Below are 23,248 nucleotides of genomic sequence, written 5' to 3'. Positions count from 1 at the left end.
TTTGTGTCCAGTGCAGTCAGTGTCCATCCGATTTTTACAAAAGATAAGCATCTATTTGATTATATGTGTTTTAGTTTTACATAAAATTAGATTAAATAAATCGTCATTTATGATAAGTAAGAATAGTACTGTTATATATCCAAGCACACACACATTCGCAACAGTTAACTGTCATTACAGATGTAGGTTACAAACTTGTATTTTTTCTTTTTTTAGGCTAGCAGTAGTACTGGCACCAGCGGAGGGGTATCCACATCAACAGCTGCAGAGACCAGCCAACAATTCAACATGCATTTGCCTATGCACCCAAATCCAAACATGCCACATAATTAAATGATGCTGTGGCATACTTCATTGCCAAAGATATTTTTGTCATCATGGTCCCCATTCAACTATCATTTTGTTCATGGTAAAAAAAAATGTTTTTTTTGTGCCATATTTGACAAGAATACATAAAGGTCCGCGATACCGTGATACCGTGAAACCGTGGTAATTTTCTCCAAGGTTATCATACCGTCAAAAAATCATACCGCTGCATCTCTAGTGTGCGTGCGTGCGTGCGTGCGTGTGTGCGTTTGGGTGGGATATCTGTGTCTGTAACGGGGCAGACCTGGCTGAGATGCCTCCAGGTGAGCAGCCATCTGGAGAGTGACACACCTCCTGTCCTGATATCTGCCTGTTCTGCAAAAATGCAAAATAATAAAATAATAATAATAAAAAAAAAAATACATGGCATATCAAGTGAGGAACGAGAAACTTGCTACAAGCGTGTTTACCATCAAACCGCAAAAGATCTGAGATCAGCCATCACACACACTATTAAAATCATCCTGTCAAAATGCCCCCAAGTCCCACATGTGTTACTGCCAAGAGGAAAATTAATCAGGAAAAGTAGCCATTTTCCGACATCCACACCACAGCATGCTGGCACTTCAAAAACACCCCAACATCTCTCTGGAACATTTCTTTTTAGCTTTAGGGGGGACAGTCCTCTCTAGTGTAATGTCATCTGCCAATCAGCTCCTGGACTCTTCCCCATCCAGCCAGCTGCCCCCCATTTGAAATCAGCATCAGTGTGTCTGTTTGTTTTTGTTGTTTTTTCCCCAGATTTCTCTCCCATTTTCTCTCCCCGATTGTACTGGTCCAACCTCTTCAGTGCTTTTAAACGGATGGTATTTCCACATTATGGTTGGATACCAATTACTGTTTTTATATTGTGTCTACTTTTAACCTCAACACGACAACGTCTACCCACCGAATGCGACGGGAAAGCCTGTTCCCCAGCTCATGGGAGTCAGCACCTGCTGTACTCCGCTTTCCTGAACAACGGACGAGCAAGAGTTCCATCCACGACACGAGAGAAAATAAACCCAGGCAGTAAGACGTTAAGACTTTTACATCTGGCGCTTATTGTATTACTGGCAGGCGACGTGGAGATTAATCCCGGCCCACAGTGTCTGGATGCTATCAACGAGGCTATCCAAGCCTCCCAGCTGCCACTAATTAGCCACCCTCCCCCACTAACCTGGCTAACGCTACCGCAGCTACTGCTACCTCACAGCACCTCGGCTGCGCCGTACAGAGGGTCAGCTGAGCAGGCACGAGAGGCCAGTGGTAGTCTGCTACCGCCAACTACCATCAGCACGGCCCGTGAAGGTCCGTTAGCGGGCCTATTAGCCTACGAGCAGGCACGAGAGGCCAGTGGTAGTCTGCTACCGCCATCTACCATCAGCAAGGCCCGTGAAGGTCCGTTAGCGGGCCTATTAGCGCAGCGACAGGAGGCCAGTGACTACCCGTCACCCCCGATCTCAAACAGCACAACGACGAGACGGCCTCCGACCATCAACAGCACTTCGGCTGCGCCAACTACCATCAGCAAGGCCCGTGAAGGTCCGTTAGCGGGCCTATTAGCGCAGCGGCAGGAGGCCAGTGACTACCCGTCACCCCCGATCTCAAACAGCACAACGACGAGACGGCCTCCGACCATCAACAGCACTTCGGCTGCGCCAACTACCATCAGCAAGGCCCGTGTAGGTCCGTTAGCGGGCCTATTAGCGCAGCGGCAGGAGGCCAGTGACTACCCGTCACCCCCGATCCCAAACAGCACAACGACGAGATGGCCCCCGATCATCAACAGCGCAGCGGAGAGGGTATCCCCAACTACCCCAGCGATCCGCTCGGCAGGGCCACCAAGAGGATCAGCGTTACCGCAGCGGGAGGCAAATGGCCTCCCACCTTCGTCTTCCACCACCAGCTCGGCTGCGGCGCTACCCCTGGCTACCAACAGCGCAGCGGAGATGATCCATCAAACGGGCCTAGGGCCTGCATCCCAGAGGTCCATAGCAGCGGCCCATCGAACTGGGCTGCCTTTTTCCTCTAAACTAGCTAAGTATAGAAACCCTGTAATCAAAAGACATCGATCCTTAAAAATATTTCGTACACTAAATCAAGCAAGGACAATTTGGGACCCTGTATGTAAAAAGGGGGGGTTGTTCGGGGGGCATCTAAATGCCCGTAGCATGCTACCTAAACGGGAGCAATTAGAACACCTGCTATGTAACTCTAACATTGATTTTCTGGGGATATCTGAAACTTGGCTAACTAGCTCCTCACCAGAAGCTGCTATCTCACTACCTGGATATACTAGTTTTAGAAGGGATAGGGGGGGTCAGGGGAGGGGTGGGGGGGTAATTTTGTATGTTAGGGAACATCTGAAATGCAACCAGATTATATGGCCCAATGATTTTAGTCTAGAATGTGTTGGTGTAAATATCTCTCTGTCCGATGAAATGTCGCTGGTGATTGTCTGCATCTATCGCAAGCCTTCGGCTAAAATTGATTTTTATGATCATCTCAAGACGCTCCTTAATTCATGTGACCACAAAAAAGAAATTATTTTGATTGGAGACTGGAATATAAATTGGGACGTGAAAAAAGATAGAAAAAGCCTGAAATCAATTATGGATTATTTTAATTTTACTCAGTTAATTGACCAACCCACTAGAATCACTCATCGATCTCAATCAAAAATTGACTTAATTTTCTCGAACAAACCTAGAAGTGTTACTAAAATACACAACCTGTTAACAGGAATCTCGGACCATAATGCGATTTTCTTTTCCAGAAAACTTAATAAATCCCGCTTCCAAAACCCATTCTCTAGTACTTCTGATAACCGTACAAACACTTTGACTGTCCCTAAAAACGAAGAACAAAATCTGGCAAGAGCTCTAAAAGATATTGAGTGGGATAATCTCACCACGTATGATGATGCAGACATCAGTAGCGATATGTTTCACTCTAGGTTGAAGGATGTAATCCTCAGTTTCTCCAGACGAGGGAGCCACAGGAGGAGGAAATCCACCTCCCTCCCCTGGCTCAACTCGTCGTGTTTGAAACTGATGAAAATCAGGGACCTGCTGCTTAAAAAGTCAATTACAACTGGGCTAGGTACTGACCGACAATTGTTTGTTTCAGCTCGAAATAAGGTGATTGCTGAATTAAGGAAGGCTAAAGCCAACTTTTTTATCACTGTTATGGAAAGTGCAAGGGGGAACAGCAAAAAAATCTGGCAAAATATTAATAAACTGACAGGTAAACAACTGAAACAGGACACTAAAGCTATGGAATTAAAGGTCGACAACCAGCTGGTGAGCAACCCTGTCACCTTGGCAGAAAAACTCAACACCTTCTTCATAAAATCTATTGATGACATCTCGAAACAGTTTGGCGTATCCACATGCCCTGTAAATATGGTGAATAACCCTACAGTCAATGGAGTACCAATTTTTACCATCCAGGAAATTTCTGTACCTGAGGTCATTGATATAATTAGTGCTCTGAACAGCTCTAAGGCTAAAGATGTTTATGGTCTTAACACCAGCTTCTTGAAGTTAAATAAAGAGACATTAGCGCCACCTATTATGCACTTAGTTAATTTATCCATCAAGCACTCAACCGTCCCAAAGGCATGGAAACTGGCCTCAGTTACCCCAATCTACAAAGCTGGTGATAAATCTGACATGAACAACTTTAGACCCATTAGTATTTTACCAATAATCTCTAAAATCATTGAAAAATGGGTTGCTAAACAACTTATAGAATTTCTTGAGACGAGCCAGACCCCCTTGCACCCCATGCAGTTTGGTTTTCGTCCACATCACTCAACTGACTCTGCTTTGGTCCTGCTCTTGGAGAAAATAAAAGGCTCCTTGGACAGGGATGGTTGTGTGGGAGCTGTGTTCCTCGATCTTAGGAGGGCGTTTGACACCGTCAACCACAGTGTGCTCCTCTCTAAATTGTCCAGCTTCAATTTTTCTGTTGCGGCCATTAAATGGGTTGAATCATATCTGTCTCACCGGGAGCAGTGCACTGTGGTTGGCGGAGTCAGCTCCCCTTACCTGAGCTGTCCAGTAGGGGTCCCCCAAGGGTCAATTTTGGGGCCAATTTTCTTTTCTTTGTACATTAATGATCTTCCTGATTACTGTTTTAATGTAGATGTCCAGCTTTATGCTGACGACACAGTTATCTTCACAAGGGCTAAAAACCCAGGGGAGGCGGCACGTGTCTTATCTTCAGCTCTCTCTCATATCCAGGCATGGCTAACTAAATCTTGTCTCGTGCTGAATGCAAAAAAAACAGTTTGTATGTTCTTTTCTAAAAGAAACATTGCACCTCCGCGCTCCAATGTCTTCTTGGGGTCAGAGGAATTATCTGTGGTTAACGAGTTTAAATACTTAGGCGTGATATTGGACTCCAACCTAACGTTCAGCAACCACATTAAAATGATCTCCAAAAAAATTAAATTCCACTTGTATAACTTCAGACAAATAAGGAGCTGTCTGTCCACAGACGCTGCGTTTCTATTTTTACACTCGATGATCCTTTCGCATCTGAATTATTGTATAACTAGCTGGTCGTTGACAGGAGTAACTACTCTCAAACCAGCCGAATTACTTTATAAAAAAGCCCTGAAAATACTAGATAAAAAACCCTTCTCTCATCACCACTGTCATGTCATACGTAAATATGACATGCTAAGTTTTGAGAACTTTAGAAATTTCACCTCTGCCTGTCTAATATACAAAGTTCTACATGGACTGGCGCCGCCTCCTCTTGCTGACTTCATCAAATATCGTTCGACCGCCAACTCGACCCGTGTCACTCGGGCCATCACGAACAAGGTCTGCGAGGTCCCCTTTAGAAAAACTTCTTTTAGCCAGAAGACCTTATCCTTTACGGGAAGCACCCTCTGGAATAATCTACCTCCCTCTATTAGAGAATGCCCTAGTCTCGCCACTTTCAAAGGCCAGTTGAAATTATGGCTCAGATCAAAACAACAATGTGACCACATTTAACATCTGTCATGTTTCGCTGCATGCTCTGTGTGTTTTATTCATTTTAGGTTTTACTAACCTTTTGTACTATTAATTTTTTGGTTCTATTAATTGTGTGTGTTTTAATCATTTTTGGTTTTACTAATCTTCCGTATTATTAATCTTTTTTGTACTATTAATCTTTTTTCTCCTTCATGATTACATCAACCTGCCATGGGACTACAGGTGGAAACTAGCCCTTGGGCTATAACCTGACATGTTTACTGTACGGCTGTACTGTTCATTAACGTGTAATGTCCCACTCTTTAAATAAATGAATCTGAATCTGAATCTGACGTAACACGGGGGCTCGAACCTGGGACCCTCGTGTTGGTAGGCAGGGAATCCACCACTGCACTACCCGGACGCCGCTCAGTGTGCGTTTATATGGGCCATGTTTCTCTGTTGTCTTTCTCTTGATCAGTTTGTCTGCTTTGTAAGGTACCTGCTTTGTTCTCTGTTGCGTTACCCCTCTCTCCTGTTTGTACGTGCCTTATCACCTGTTTTCCTCTCTGGTTTTAGCTCTGTGGCCTTCTAAGACCTGGTATCAGCCTGATTGTTGGACCTTCTCTCGCCTGTCAGCCTGTTTGGGTAGATCGCCTTTTGTTATCCTGTTGTTCTCTGTACCGCTGTTTCAGTTATTCTGCTAAGCTCTGCTTATAAAGTTGTTGCTTCAGCCAAGCTCGCTGTGGATCCTAGTACCACCCTGACAATAGGAATCACTGTTGATAACAACCACAACTTAAAACATGTGAAAACAGTTGCACAGTCTATTACACTTCTTACAGTTATGAAAACTTTTGAAGATTAGATTATTTTAGCATTCAAGAACCTAGAAACAGTAATTCATGCTTTTTATCACGTCGTGCCTTGATTACTGCAATTCATTGTACACTTGGTTGAGTCAGCAGAGGATTTCTAGACTGCAGTTAGTGCAGAAATGGAGAAGCCAGAAATAATATATTACTGCTGTTGATTGTGTTGTTTTACATTTAATATACTGGACAGGTATTTTGTATTATGTTTTCGAGATTTTATTTCTATCGCCGCTGTCTTTTCTGCTGTGAAGCACTTTGTCACCCTGTTTTGATAAGTGCTATATATAGTTATGATTATTGTTATTACATTTCAGATTCAAAAAGTAATTCCACTAAATCACTATGGAAACAAAAGTCAGTGGCGCGGCAACAAGGCAATAGTGCACAGAGTGGGCCTTCAAAATATGAAGGCGGTGGAAATCGCTGTAGTATATCTTGTTTAGCAGCAGAGGGTGGATCAGGATAAGCACTGTTCAGGTCATGTACCTGTGGGTGATACAAAGCTCTGAGCCACACGAGTCATTAAAATCAGACTGCAGCAGAAAAGGAACATTCTTTCCTCCACCATCATTAGAATGCTCCTCACAGGAATTGTGGGCAGAGGGCAGGGAGCAGCCATTTTCATTCACATGACAGCAATTAAGATGTCGAGCGTGAGGACTAAGTGAGGGGGCGAGCAGCGTTCAAGGAAAACAACAGGGTAACACGTGCTAGACACAAACCCATGCAGATGGGTGGTCTAGTTGGGATCTAAGCGATATAAAGAGGCTTGTGTGATCTGTGTCGGTTAGGGCTGGCACGGGTCACGGATAATCCGTGACCCGTACGGATCAGCCCCCACGGTTCGGCACACGGTTCGGAACGTCCTGGTCCGCGGAACCCCCCCCCACACACCTTTCGTTTCATTTAACGTTTAACGTTAGTGTATGATAACGCCTGCAGCGCAGCCAGACACAGACAGGCATCATGGCATGCACAAGTGAGCTTCCTCATCCCTTGTCGTCGCTGTAAAGTCTCTCTGAAGGCTGTGGCTAGTGGCTACTAAAGACAACAAACTTATTTCAACACCTCTGAAAAAGCACAGGAATGCGAGCAGCATGTTGCGGGATGCACAAGATAGCCAGAGCCACAACACGCAGACACACACACACACACGCGCACGCGTTTCACGAACACATTATCACCGGACGGTGAAATGTTGCCTTGGACACATAACAACAAAACAACACGTGGGGCCACCGAGTAGCATAACGTAGCATCAACGTTATGTTTCCAGACTCACCCGGTCTGGTCTGTAGCCTACCCGTGTCAAGTGACTACGTTAGCTAGCAACAGCCAGGAAGTTAGGCGCAGTGCCACCTAAAACAGGAAGTTGTTGTTCTGCCTTCAGAGTAAAAGCATAAATTGTGTCATGAGAAAAAAAATATTTTTTGAGCTGTGCAGGGCAACAAATGGTTAGAGAAGTATAATAGTATTAAAAATTCAAATCGAAAATCAAATTTTGAGAGAAAAAATCTGATATAGCCTATATATTTTTTTTTTTTGCTGATCCGAAAAATCCGTGATCCGTGGCTCAAAATCCGTCACGCGATGCGATCCGTGGGTTTTCTGATCCGTCCCAGCCCTAGTGTCGGTGATCTCTCAGGTATCTACCTTTACTCCAGAGGATGTGCAGGTAATCCTTATCCAGAGGCTGGTTCAGAATGATCAGGCAGATCCTCTGTGTGCCTGGAGGGAGGAGAGAAAGAGACCTAAAGGTATTAACCACACAGACAGAAGAGAGGGGATCAAATAGCAAACAGCACAAAGACAGCCTTGAAAGTGCTAAGAGTAAGAAAAGTAAAACAAAGCTGTGCTAATGAGGTGATATCGTGCATCACTCAGAGCCAGGATAATTAGAGTGTGGATGAAAAACAGAAGAAAGTGGTTTGTTTTTTGTGACATCAGACGATGAGTTACTTATTTTGAAATGTCTCCATTTTGTATGTAATTATGTTAAAAGGGTGTGAAATTGTATTGTGAGGCTGTCCACAGTGAAGCTAAGATGTTTGCTGAGATAGTGGATGATTCATTTCAGCTAAAAATAGGGTGTAAAATAAATTACATCTTTTCAAGTGAACTTGGCATCTTGGGGCTTGTGGAGACTTGGATTATGCCAGATGAGCAGTGTCAAGCCCTTTCATGTTTATGTGTGAAACTCCAGGACTGTTTTGGGGACTAAAACACTTTGCCCGTGCTTTTAATTTTTGGGTGAACTTATCCTTCAAGGTCAACTTCACAAGGATGAACAACACAGTTTCTCTGCTTTATTTGGCTAATAACTCCTAAAACTTCACAGCAGTATGAGGACAAAGCTATCTGAAGAACATAAGGTACACTACAAGGCTGACTGACTGACTGACAGGCTATAAAGGCCAGGCGAAGTAATACAACTTCAGCTTTTTAGTACTTTGAATAATGCACACCAAGGTTAATGTAGAATATCACATTTTTAGAGTGGAGAGTAGAGTTTCACATTCACTGGCAACTCTTTTCTTTCTGTTCTTTTTACTAGGAAACATTTAAAACACGACTTAAAAAAAAAAGTGTGAAACTGCTTAACCTAAGTCAATGCATTTTGGCAATAAAATGGTTGATCCTAGGGCTGTGGCGATTCACTTATCTCCCGATTCGATACTATCACGATTCTTGGGTGCCGATTCGATTTATATTGCGATTCTTAAGTATTGCAATTCTACGATTATTGCGATTCGATATTACGATTTATTGCGATTTTTGTTTATTTTTTTATTTTATTTTTTCAGTTTGTTTGCTTTTTTACACTAGATTAGAACATGGGAAAAGTTGAATCATACACTAGAGACTGTATATTATATATCATGAGTAGCGCTGGGCGATATAGTTAAAAATAGGGGCGGACTGGGATCATAATTCAGGCCGGGCATTAGATACCAAGCAGGCCAGGCCGATATGGGCCGAATTATTACTTCAGACTAACTAATAAAGTAATAAAACCACTAGTAAACCAGTAGGCGGCGCCTGGCCTGCTGTTCAGTGAGTGGCCTGACTGCAAGCACCCAAAAAAAAAAAAAAAAAAAAAAAAAAAAAATTTTTGCGATTATCGATTCTGGAATAAAAGATCGATCCAAAAAATCGTGACATTAAAAATCGCGATACTTAGGTGAATCGATTTTTTCCCCCACCCCTAGTTGATCCATTATCTCTTTTCTTCCATGAAGAGTTCTGAAAAGGTGACGATGGCGAGGCCGTTCTGAATGGGATTATTATACTATGGGTCAAATCTAATAGGTCTATTCAGTAAATTACAATTTTATTATTCCCCGAAATCACTAAGGAGACGTTTCAGTCAGGAATAGGATGTAACTGTATCTATAGAACCCATTCTCATTCAGATATCTTGAGGTGAGAGGTCAAGGGACCCCTTTGAAAATGACCCTGACAATTTTTCCCTGGCCAAAATGTAGCCTAAATTTGGAGCGTTATTTATCCCCCTTCCTGACAAGCTAGCATGACATGGTTAGTACCAATGGATGCCTTAGGTCTTCTAGTTTCAGTTTCGCTCTAGCTGTAAAACTATGCCTGCTACAGCAATTTGATTTGTATTACTATAAAATCGAGATATTAACGGGAGAAATTACCAAGGAGCACAGCGGGAGAAGGTTACAAATACAGTAGAGATAAACCCTAATGCAGACAATAGCCTTCAAAATCTGACACAAGAAGTGGGAGTTCTACAACAGGTTATTCATCTTCACTTGAAGGAGGATGAAACGCTAAACTTACTTCTTTCAGCTGTTATTCAATGTTCAGGCAATTTGATCATGAAACACATCTTTCCTTGTTGAAATCTTAACAATCCACTGCATAATGTTGGCTCCCTGTATTTCATGTACAAATCTCATCTTTTTGTATTTCACAATCATTAATTTCTGCTACTGCTACTACTCCTGCGGCGGCAATGAGCACCCTGTAATAATCATTTGTCATGATTTCGCACAGTAATAATTACTGAATTCTGCTGCCACTAGATTACCTGACTCACTGATTTACAGTACCTGACAAATCCCATCCAGACTATAGGACGAATCAGCGTGACGTCACTTGCCACCCAGAAATGCGGAACCCCGCGGCAGTTAATAGTATGAGTTGTGCTAAACAAACGTTAATATCTCAAAAACTACACATCACATCGCTTATATTTTGACATTCTGAGTGAGAGCAGAATTAGCTCAAGAGTTTGATGTATAATATGCATGTTGTGTTAAAGTTGTGTGAACTGTCGCAGTTTTTAAAATGTAAACAGAGTCAAGCCGGCTAGAGCAGACACTCAACGCCTCGTGCCACTTGGGCTCCATAGGGTTCCATTGCTGTTGCCACCCAGTGAAGTGGTTTGTTTACCAAAATGCTGCTCGGCTGATCCCTCGTATAGGGGTGCTTATGTATGAGCTAAATATTCTGTCAAATAGTGTGGCATTCTCATGCATATTCTTTAGCATGTGTGTGTGTGTGGGTGCGTGCACACATCATTTGGGTAACCTGCAGTCAAGTAACTTGCAGCTAAAGTGCCTCAACTCTCCTCGGCTGGGGGTCACAATCCCTGTCACAGTCACAATTGGAGACGGGTAAATCTGTGCACTTAAAGGCTCACAAGGATGTTCTCATTAAATCAAAGCTCATTTGAATAGCAAGACCTTGGTGACTGAATAACCCTCAGCCCATCAACCGCTGGCTTTCATAACTGCACTCCTCACGTCTCGCTCACTGTACGGCACCTCGATGCATCACTGTGAAAGTCTCACTGTGTGTCATTTCACATTCATGACTGCCTCCCTTCCTTTCTTAAAGGGATACTCCACTTTCTTGGGAGTTTATCTCATTTGCCACATCCCCCCCGGCCCCACATAACAAAGACCTTACCGGCACTGTCCGCTCAGTTTACAGTGAGCTACAGTCATGAAGTTAGTTAGTATCGCCATAGACTGGAGGGTAATGGTACGTACAGCTGTTAAAAAGCGCGCCGCGCAGGTCGGGGTATACTGTATGCTTCAGCCCCCCTTGTGGGAAATAGGTTCCCGTGCGCCTGCATGTATGTGTGTGTGTGACAAATTACATGTGTGCCTTAAAAATAAGGTGATTCAAAATGAAGTGGTTAAATGCAACCTTTTTCTTCTCATGTTTTTTTATTAATAAAAACTGGTCATTAACTCATTCTCTGCCAAAGACGTACCCGGACGTACTTTTAACAATGGCGTTCTGTGCCAAAGACGTACTCGGACGTACTTTCATGTTTTGGCTGTTTACATTACATCAGACACTTTCCCAGCCTGTGACACTGTTTCAAGTCAAACTGATAAAAGGAACCCGCTAGTTTAGTATTTATGGGTGGAGCCTGTGGTCGAAACAGAGTCCCATCCAGAGTTCTCGGCTGGCGACGATGGCGAGGAAGACGCCAGCGTTTTTGTTATTGCTCCACGACGGAGCGCCATGGCGACGAAGGCTCCCCTTCACAGAGTTCTGATCCGTCTGACACAGATGAATCGGAGGAGGAGAAATGGGTGCCAATTGGAGAGAGCGATGACGATTGTAAAAAGTAGCCTATTTTTTGTATCGCGTTTGAGATGAAATGATCACACACACAACATTCGAGTATAATTGTCACGCATTGTTTATAACTTATGCCGCCGGCATGACTCGCTTCACGTTTCCTCTTGCCAGCTCTCCCTCTCAAGGGAGAGCTCTGTCACACTCAAGGGAGGGGGAATCACATGGATACGTCAAACGCGTCAAACCGCGTCACACACCCGTCCCCAGCAACCAAGGCGAAACATGTGTCACATAAACATTTCAAAGTTTACAGCACTAACGTAGCTATTGTGTGATCTTCTGTGCTAACGTTAGTTATGAGAGGTAACGTGACAGCAGGTCACGTTACAGCACTCGTTATTCCTGTGTGTGTGTGTGTGTGTGTGCGTGTGCGTGTGTGTGTGTGTGTGTGTGTGTGTGAGAGAGAGAGAGAGTGTGTGAGTGTGACCACATAAGGGTTCGTTCCATTTGTTTATGCTTTTATCAAGCTAAGCTAAAAATCCACATGGCAACTGTAAAAGTAAATTATTTATTTGATTTTGTGCACATATTTATCATACTTTGATAAATACTGCGGCCAAGCCTCATCTGTCAAGAAACCCCAGGGGCCAGACTCTCTCTCTCTCTCTCTCTGTAGCCGCTCACTGGGCGGGATGGACCGACACAGCTCCCTCAAATACATTCTCTTATTTTTTTATTTTTTTATTTGGGAAAACAAATACTGTATAATGTGTCTGATGTGTCACTGAGGCAAAAAATAAAAGGCTCAAAAGAGAGTTCTGCTTGAAACGGTGTCCTTCACTAAAAACCTCTTTTTCTCCTATTTCTGTTCCAAAGAGGGCATTTTTAGTGAAAACAAGCTAACTTCCACTGCTTGTAACTAAACAAGGAAACATGGTAGAGTTTCAGTTTTTTACAAGGGGTAAGAAGAGAGTTTCTGCTTTATTGTGAGATATGTTGTGTAATTTTATTCCTAGCACAGAATATTCTGTGGGCCCTGGAAGATCAGGAAATATGCTCAAAATCCTGGCACTGGGAGCACACAGACCGAAATGACCCTGGCAGAGAATGAGTTAAAATGATCAATAATTATTGATATCGACTGATATGAAATATTTTATATTGATAATATAGTTTTTAACTATATCGCCCAGCCCTAGAAGTAAACAGAATGTGAGTTCACGTGATCAGGATGGTTTTAGCAGGCTATGACCCCTCTGACTTGGCTGAGAAAGTATGGAAAAATAAAACAATAATGTTTATGAGGCAGTGACTTTGTTGCTGCAGCAGGCTTAATGTTATTATAAAGTTCACATCACATTTCAAATATGAAAGTCGACCAGCAATCTAAGGCAAGAGGAAGAGGAGGGGCAGAGGAGGAGAGGAAGAGAGACGGAGAGGAGGAAGATAAAAGAGATGAGGACACAAGGAGGGGTAGGTGAGAAGGAGGAGTAGATTTGTCAGTCTTGTCTCTTAATTGGCTAGAGGTGTACAGAGAACAGAAGACAAAGTCAACCAGCTGTGACTTTTTACACAACGCCTCCTCTCGCACACTCAGACACACACACACACACACGTGCACAAACACAACGAGGTGTGTGACATTGAGGTGCGTGACATTTTGCGCACGCTGTTGAAAGGAATGTCACCTTGGGATGCCTTTAAAAGTGCCAGAATACAAATACCACAAACACACACATACACATGCAAACTGCAGACACATACTCAGTCAAGCACGTAGATTTTCCGACTGTACAGTCAAGAAAAATCAACTTTAATTAAATGTAGGACATCATAGACAAGTCTCCACCCTGCCTCTACAGGATATGGATGGAAGTGCATGATGTGGAGAATGTCTGCTGGCTCTGCTCTGTATGCAGCCGGCAGTTATATTTTGTACTCGCTGTCAAATCTTTAGCAGACATCTTGGATTAGTAGAAGGACCCTGAAGAGTTTGGCCTTTCATGTGAATGCAACAGTGTTCAAACATTTGTTTCAATAAAGGTTCACACCTCCTGATAACTGCCTGCATGTTTCCTGACTGATGTTGGCCTTTGTGTTTGTTATTGTTATTGATTTTTGAGTTGGACAAGCATGGAAAATCAAGACCAACACACACACACACACACACACACACACACACACACACACACACACACACACACACACACACACACACACACACACACACACACACACACACACACACACACGCAAGCAAACACACATGAACGGACACTAACTCAAATACAGTGTAGCTTCTAGTCCAACAAGCTGATTGCAGCAGTTTGATATGCAGCCAAGCAACAACAACAATCAAGAGAGAGAGATAGAGAGAGAGAGAGAGAGAGAGAGAGAGAGAGAGAAAGAGAGAGAGAGACAATAGAAGGAGGATAAGAGAGAGAAATGCAGGCATGGTGAGACATATACACATACAGGCTGACAGCTTTAATGAATGCAGCACTAATAGCTAGGGGTGGGGGGGGAAATCGATACACCATAGTATCGCGATATTTTGCCTGACAATATTGTATCGATATTTGGACGCCAAGTATCGATATTTCTTTTTTCTTTTCTTTTTTGAAGGCCATGCCATGCCAGGCCACTGGGCATCTGCCCGAAGCGCCCGATGTTGCAGTCCGTGCCTGCAGTGGCGTATTGAGTCCAGAGAAGCTTAATAATGTAGCCTACGTGTGGGGCAAAAACAAAACAAAACAAAAAAACACTGCATGTTTTACTTCCGGTGACGTCAAGGAAAAGGTAGGAAAAGGAGTTAGACAATATATCGAAATATCGCAATATTCAATATATCGCAATATCGGCGATATCGCAATACTATCGTATCGTGACTCAAGTATCGTTTTAGTATCGTATCGTGGGCATCTGGTGATTCCCACCCCTACTAATAGCCTCTGGTCACTCTGGTCATTTCAATGTGACTCATCATGTGATCGTGGCAGGACCATTTATGTTAGGGAGGCACAAAAAAGAAAAAGCACATTTTCCTCACATTAGATCTTCACAACCAGATGTGGAAAGTGGTTGGAGTCCAATTCCGATTGGAATTCTGTGTAGACGTGGATGGATTCCTCTCAAAGTATGCATACAACCAATGTAAAGAGATGGAGAGTGGGAGAAAAATCCACCCTGTATTTTTACCACGGCGCCTGCTATTCATAAGGAGGCCTTTTCAGGTGAGTCAGGAAAGGTGAGAAGGAAGGGAAGAGCGCTGTGGTCCTGTACAGGATCTGTACTTGTTCTCATTCTCATGGACTGTAGACAACATGAAGTCACGTCAAGGTATTTCCAGCAGAGCGACAGTAAGGTTTGACAGCAGAAATGTTTTCACCTACTGTATCTAAACCATCAGTGCTAAGCCTCAACATAAGCCTTTCTATCAACCTACTGTATCTAAACCATCAGTGCTAAGCCTCAACATAAGCCTTTCTATCAACCTACTGTATCTAAACCATCAGCGCTAAGCCTCAACATAAGGCTTTCTATCAACTTACTGTATCTAAACCATCAGCGCTAAGCCTCAACATAAGGCTTTCTATCAACCTACTGTATCTAAACCATCAGCGCTAAGCCTCAACATAAGGCTTTCTATCAACCTACTGTATCTAAACCATCAGCGCTAAGCCCCAACATAAGGCTTTCTATCAACCTACTGTATCTAAACCATCAGCACTAAGCCTCAACATAAGGCTTTCTATCAACCTACTGTATCTAAACCATCAGCGCTAAGCCTCAACATAAGGCTTTCTATCAACCTACTGTATCTAAACCATCAGCGCTAAGCCTCAACATAAGGCTTTCTATCAACCTACTGTATCTAAACCATCAGCACTAAGCCTCAACATAAGGCTTTCTATCAACCTACTGTATCTAAACCATCAGCGCTGAGCCTCAACATAAGGCTTTCTATCAACCTACTGTATCTAAACCATCAGCGCTAAGCCTCAACATAAGGCTTTCTATCAACCTACTGTATCTAAACCATCAGCGCTGAGCCTCAACATAAGGCTTTCTATCAACCTACTGTATCTAAACCATCAGCACTAAGCCCCAACATAAGGCTTTCTATCAACCTACTGTATCTAAACCATCAGCGCTAAGCCTCAACGTTAAGGCTTTCTATCAACCTACTGTATCTAAACCATCAGCGCTAAGCCTCAACATAAGGCTTTCTATCAACCTACTGTATCTAAACCATCAGCACTAAGCCCCAACATAAGGCTTTCTATCAACCTACTGTATCTAAACCATCAGCACTAAGCCCCAACATAAGGCTTTCTATCAACCTACTGTATCTAAACCATCAGCGCTAAGCCTCAACGTTAAGGCTTTCTATCAACCTACTGTATCTAAACCATCAGCACTAAGCCTCAACATAAGGCTTTCTATCAACCTACTGTATCTAAACCATCAGCGCTAAGCCTCAACGTTAAGGCTTTCTATCAACCTACTGTATCTAAACCATCAGCGCTAAGCCTCAACATAAGGCTTTCTATCAACCTACTGTATCTAAACCATCAGCACTAAGCCTCAACATAAGGCTTTCTATCAACCTACTGTATCTAAACCATCAGCGCTAAGCCTCAACATAAGGCTTTCTATCAACCTACTGTATCTAAACCATCAGCACTAAGCCTCAACATAAGGCTTTCTATCAACCTACTGTATCTAAACCATCAGCGCTAAGCCCCAACATAAGGCTTTCTATCAACCTACTGTATCTAAACCATCAGCGCTAAGCCTCAACATAAGGCTTTCTATCAACCTACTGTATCTAAACCATCAGCGCTGAGCCTCAACATAAGGCTTTCTATCAACCTACTGTATCTAAACCATCAGCACTAAGCCCCAACATAAGGCTTTCTATCAACCTACTGTATCTAAACCATCAGCGCTAAGCCTCAACGTTAAGGCTTTCTATCAACCTACTGTATCTAAACCATCAGCGCTAAGCCTCAACATAAGGCTTTCTATCAACCTACTGTATCTAAACCATCAGCACTAAGCCCCAACATAAGGCTTTCTATCAACCTACTGTATCTAAACCATCAGCACTAAGCCCCAACATAAGGCTTTCTATCAACCTACTGTATCTAAACCATCAGCGCTAAGCCTCAACGTTAAGGCTTTCTATCAACCTACTGTATCTAAACCATCAGCACTAAGCCTCAACATAAGGCTTTCTATCAACCTACTGTATCTAAACCATCAGCGCTAAGCCTCAACGTTAAGGCTTTCTATCAACCTACTGTATCTAAACCATCAGCGCTAAGCCTCAACATAAGGCTTTCTATCAACCTACTGTATCTAAACCATCAGCACTAAGCCTCAACATAAGGCTTTCTATCAACCTACTGTATCTAAACCATCAGCGCTAAGCCTCAACATAAGGCTTTCTATCAACCTACTGTATCTAAACCATCAGCGCTAAGCCTCAACATAAGGCTTTCTATCAACCTACTGTATCTAAACCATCAGCACTAAGCCTCAACATAAGGCTTTCTATCAACCTACTGTATCTAAACCATCAGCGCTAAGCCTCAACGTTAAGGCTTTCTATACAGACTATACAGACTATGTTGTACAACAATCATACAGGGAGAAAGCCAACAAGCAGAGATATGGATTTCTCCCCTGACAGTAGCTTCAACAGGAAGTCATGCATGACAGCAACAAGACGTGTTCAAAGTAATGGGTAAAGACATGCTTCAATGTTCACAAACTAGTTCTCTGAAGGTTGTCAAAACACATTGTTGGAAACATAGGAAATCACTGACTGAATTAGGCAGGTTTTTTTGTTTGTTTGTTTACTTCTTTTCAGTTTCTATTCATCACTTCCTACACACTCAGAAGATTTCCTGTCAGCGACCACACCCAACACCAGAACATCATTTGGGCTGCATCTAGGATGCTCTGCTCCGCTCGCTGCAGCCCCCTTTCACAATATGGATTGATTAGCTCAAATGGGTGTATTTTTACATCAACATCTTACAGAGTGATCAAATCTGATCTTCAGAACCAGATCTCAAAAATTGTGTTGAAATAAGAAATGTAGCTGTAGCGTTAAAGGGATAGTTCGGTTTGTTTGAAGTGGGGTCCTATCAGCTAGTTCGATACACTAACTGAAGTAGGTACAGGGGTCTGCAGGCTGGGCGCATTGTGGAACGAGACCCAGCACTCAGAGCAGCACCCAAACCAGCCTTTTCTCTGTAAGTACGGGGGGTCAACAACTAAAACGTAATTTAGCCACCTACTACACCTAAAACAACGCCCACCTAAACAAATCGATATCCGTGTACATGCACGCTCTATTTTGACAATTTTCAGCGCTTTACTTTTCCGCAAAACAGCAGTTTCATTGCACTGCTTTTTCTCCCAACCGTACAACTACCGTATTCCTCCGCTAAAAGCCAGCACAGAGCACAGAGCCACAGTTTACAAAACAGGAAGGCTTAGAAGAGAGATAAAACACTGACTTACTTTAGAGACAACAAGTCACCTGGCCTCTCTGGTCTGGGACGTTTTCCACAATTTATCCTGGGAATGGTGAAAAAGGTCTGCAGCCAGGGCACCCAGGCATTTAGACAGGAGGAGCAGCTCTCTGCCTGTTCACTCTCTGCAAAAGTTCCTCTTCTGTATTCTCTCTGGTTCATAATTGTATCCTCTTGTCACCAAGGTGAATGGCATATCATCCTCGCTATCAAAATCACTCATATTTTCGTTCGTGTATTCTATTTGTTGTGTCTTCACTAACAAACCGAGAGAATTAAAATACCTCCAAATAACTGCGGAGTAATCCAGTGCTGCGGCTCTGTGCAGGCGGAGGAATATGGTAGTTGTACGGTTGGGAGAAAAAGCAGTGCCGAATGAAACTGCTGTTTTGCGGAAAAGTAAAGCGCTGAAAATTGTCAAAATAGAGCGTGCATGTACACGGATATCGATTTGTTTAGGTGGGCGTTGTTTTAGGTGTTTTAGGTGGCTAAATTACGTTTTAGTTGTTGACCCCCCGTACTTACAGAGAAAAGACTGGTTTGGGTGCTGCTCTGAGTGCCGGGTCTCGTTCCACAATGCGCCCAGCCTGCAGACCACTGTACCTACTTCAGTTAGTGTATCGAACTAGCTGATAGGACCCCACTTCAAACAAACCGAACTATCCCTTTAATACCAGACAGAGAGAGGAGAGAGAGGAGAGACAGAGGACTCCATGTTCCTGCTGTTTGCCCTACAGGCCTGACTGCACTATAATCCTCTTCTTGACCTTTGCAGCTCTGGGTAAAAGCTGCCCTCAGGCTCAGATCTCCAATCAGCGTATGTTCCTCCATAGGGTTGTGGGATGTCATGAAAATACCCATCGTGATTGTTTTACAGTGAAACATCGTTTTGGACGATGGCATCGTCGCGGGTGGGGGGAATAATTAATTATTTATTAAGTTGCTGCGTTGCTGTAATTCCATTTGGCGAGCCGCTGCAATGCGTTCACGTTAACAACACAGGACAGCTGAGCTATATGATAGAGACAGTCTGCATGTGTGGGAACGTCCACAAAATGTTAAACGGCTGGCGTGCGAGTGGGGTAAAACCGCCGATATAGCTCATGGGCTGACTCACCAAAAGACGGTGCTGCGGCTCTACAGGTTTGGGGGTTCTAGAGCAGAACACAAGACGTCTGCTCAGATGTGCATTTACTGCGGTGGTTAAATCCCCGATCGTGTCTGCCTGGGCTGGGCTATCAGCTAAATTCTAACTTTGCTGAATGGATAGAAGGGGGGTTTTTACCCCACCCTGACCACGCCCCCAGCCAGGCTGAGTCAGCTAACCCAGCGTCTATTGTGGGCGTTCCTAGAGCCTGTATGGGCGTTCCCAGACATGCCGACTGTCTCTATACCAGCGGGCTTGGATAGGCTATTAGCCTCTGCTCTGTGCTACAGCAGAGCCAGGCGACTGAAGTGGGCAGTGGCTGTCACTACCAGCAATTTGAACGGCGCAAAACAAATAACGTTAACGTTACAGATCCTCACCAACAATGTGTGTGTGTTGAATTTAACTAGCTGGCAGAAAACTGACTGAATTACTGACTGATATAACGTTAGATTTGCGTGGGCTTTTGAACCTATAGAGAGAGTTTAGGATAAATGGCTAGAGAAACGCAGCTGCTGTATCTAGTATGGAGCGACTCCAACTTTCACTTTGGAAACAGGAGAGTTAAATTCACGGTTGAAGACTTGTACTCACTTTGGGTTGAAAACAGGAAAGAACGTGAAGTTTCTTCTTTGTCTTAAAAAGTTTTCACAACACAGCCGACTTCTCACGCGCTGGGGACGCCCCGGCGACATTAAACAATCACACCCAGTTCAGACAAGCAGTGGAGCGGAGGAGGGGGAGGAGGAGGGGGAGTGGAGGCTTTCCTGAACTGAACTGGGCACGCTTGTTTAATGCCGCCGGCGCGTCCCCCGCGCGTCACGGTAAGTGGACTTGGCCTTTTTTATTATTAAAACGGCACAATTTTAATTCTAACAGATAATTAATTATGATGATCCGATGTAGAAGGCTCAGAGGTCGATGGGGGGTCGGCCCATCACGATGGTCGATGCCATCGTCCATTATGCCAAACCTATTCATCCACACCCACAGCCAACCACGAGGGAGCTCACCTAAACCAATCAGCTTATGTTCCTCCACACCCACACAGCCAACCATGAGGGAGCTCACCTAAACCTTCACCTCAGAGCAGTGGCTAAAGGCAGCTATAGCCAGCTTCGACCTCTGTGAAAGCCCAGGTCATATGCCTGTAGCCCGGTCAGTGTTGACCACTTTGGGGCCGGATTTATTTCTGTATGTATTTATTTCTTTAAGAACAGCCCCCCCCAGTGGATATTTGTTGGCATACGTTGTCTGTGGCATTGCTGCTAGCCTTCAAACTTTGGACCAAACCGTCTTGCTACAAACAATTTGTGCAACTGTGTTAACAAACTAAAGATTTATGAGCTACAGTACAAGCAGTTTTTTTCTCTCTCTCTCTCTCAAATTTCAAATGCTGTGGTGGGGCAAAGTGGAGTTAGCGGTATGTTTAATATTTTTAGAAATGTTCCATTGCTTAAAATAATCAAAATGGCACTTTTAAAGAATCAGTTAGGGCCTGTGTCCACCTAGCGTCTTTTCCTCAGGTCCAGCGTCTTTTTTCAGTCGTTTCCAATGGGGGGAGAGCGTATGCGGGCGCACACGGACGTCTAGAGAAAGTGCGCAGCGCCCAGCGTCTATTTTCAGAGCGCTCCGGCGTTTTTGTGCGCCGGCTCCCAGCTGAAAATATTTTAACTTTTCAGAAAGACGCTGTCAGGTGCTCCTTTTCTGGCAGCTAATCATATGGAGAAACTATCGCAACAGAGACAGAATGGCTCAATTGTGGGAGCAGATTGGCTAGACACTTAATATTTCTGGTGAGTGTTGTGCTTACTGCTTTTAATAACGTAGCCTACCTGTGTTGTTAGCTTGCTAGCTGTCAGCTATCAAGCTACTACCGCACTGAACTAACGTTAGTTTCAGACTGCTTCCTTGTATATTGTGCGCTGGGATCAGCGCACAATATATGTATGTCAGAGTGTGTGGGAGAGGTAGAGAGGAGAAGGAAGATATGACAGTAAAGTGTGTGTGTGTGTGTGTGTGTGTGTCAATCACAGTCAATCAAGCACCTGTGTATTTAATTGGCTGGGTGCACGTGTGTGTTTGCACCCCCCCCCCGAACAATGAACTCTGACCAACTCTGACTGTCTCACACTCATTGCTCACGAACTCTGTACAACATTCTGGACTCACTGTTTACATGCACTACTGAACAGTCACTAACTCTGATGCCTTTATAGAATAATGTATTTATTTATTGTATGTATTTATTATTTGGGCCGATGCACTTTACCTGGTGTTGCACTGTACGTCTCAGGGAGATGCTTGTCTATATCTCGTTGTTGGAGCAATTTAACAATGACAATAAATATACTTGAACTTGAACTTGCTTGAGTGAGACTGTGTTCCTCCATGCACAGTACCTGAGGGCAGCAGGCAGTCCAAAGGCACCAGCTCTCCATCCATGACCGGCGTCCACAGAAAGCCCTCTTCAATGGGCCGACTCAGCTGGAACAGAGGAGGGATACTGTCACTATCCTGCTGCTGTTTTCACCTTGTGAGTCTGTCATCATGGCAAAAGGTGGTCCTGGAGACACTATTGTAGCGGGAACTACCACAGAAGCGGTTTGGAGTACCTTGCCAGGTTTTTAAATATGGCTTTCTCTGTGGAGATTTTATGAACATGACACTGCTGCCTCACCTGGAAAGCAGACCAGAGCAGCTGAGTGCAGTCAGGTGAGGCAACAAGCCCAACACCCCCAACTGCACACTCACTGCTCTGTCTCTTCTTCTACAGTTTTGTTTAACAGTGGTTGGTAAAGAAATTAAAATGTGCATTAGCGCCACCCACACTCACTGCTCAAACGACCCAGACATTCACATATTTTTTATTTTAATGTAGGCATTACAGGTGCTATTTATGTAAAATATGGAGTGACATCTTGGAATAGATATAAAATTTAAGTTTCGTAATTTCACTGTGTGGGTGTCACCTGACCTGTGTTGAACCAATGAGCAGCTGTGCAGTTGGTGGAGAGCAACTGTGGCGCCTCGCTCCAAACCTGCGCCCGCCTCGCTCTCACGAGAGTCCCGTGGCTCACACAGTCGAGCAGGTGGAGCAACTTTTATAACCATCATGCAACGGGCCAAGCAAGTCGCTGGTGGAATATGCGCAGAACTTGCTAATCTCAAACGAGCCTACTAGTGCCTGAGGGACAAGATGATGATGAGATTGGGAGAAACTGTAGCTGTAAGGGTGAGCACATTTTATACAATAGTAAGGTTAGATGGACCCATGAATTTAATGGTAAGGTCCTTTCCAGTTTAAATAGCTCTGCAGTAAATGAACTAGGGATGGCGAAAATGATTTATTTTCCTGACCGACAACCAACGCTCATTAACCGATCATTAACCGAAACAACCGACAAGATTAAAATGTGCTATTTATAGCCTAATGCATTGCCCTGGCTGGCGAAGTTGGCGCAACACTTATTCACGTTTCCCTGTGCGGTGCGGAGCATGTGTTTCAGCGGATGACAGTCTGTCACGAGGCAGCAGGGCGCACTGACGACAGTAGCCTATATGCTGTGTCTGGCTAGCTGTCTGTTCACATGGGAGCACAGTGAGCGAAGACCACGCCGGGCCAAGCGATCAGACAAGCGAGATGTCTCTCCTCGTCTGTAAATATCTTATTCTGAAATAAACAAGTAGATTGTCATGCCATTGTTTCCAGGGGCACAACAGTTAATCAATGCATAGCCTACAAATGAATCTCGCTCTGAATGTGCGCATATCATATCTGTCATTTGGCGATGC

At 43.9% G+C, this 23,248-nt stretch overlaps 1 protein-coding gene across 1 annotated transcript in view; it reads right to left on the bottom strand.

Moving 5' to 3' along the window:
- tpk1 (thiamin pyrophosphokinase 1) overlaps positions 1–21,914 on the bottom strand; it is a 211,292-nt gene extending 189,378 nt beyond the window's left edge. The window contains exons 1-2 of the mRNA XM_083632286.1: positions 21,856–21,914; positions 7,847–7,921 (exon numbers count right to left, since the gene is read on the bottom strand). Coding sequence (XP_083488412.1) covers positions 7,847–7,921; positions 21,856–21,898 — 118 coding nt within the window. The 5' untranslated portion in view covers positions 21,899–21,914. The remainder of the gene's footprint in view (positions 1–7,846; positions 7,922–21,855) is intronic.
- Between the last annotated feature and the right edge of the window lie 1,334 nt (positions 21,915–23,248).

Source organism: Poromitra crassiceps (assembly GCF_964638095.1).
Source record: "Poromitra crassiceps genome assembly, chromosome: 2".
NCBI lineage: Eukaryota > Metazoa > Chordata > Actinopteri > Beryciformes > Melamphaidae > Poromitra > Poromitra crassiceps.
The sequence above is the reverse complement of the archived record's forward strand: the minus strand, read 5'-3'. Positions and strand labels throughout refer to the sequence as shown.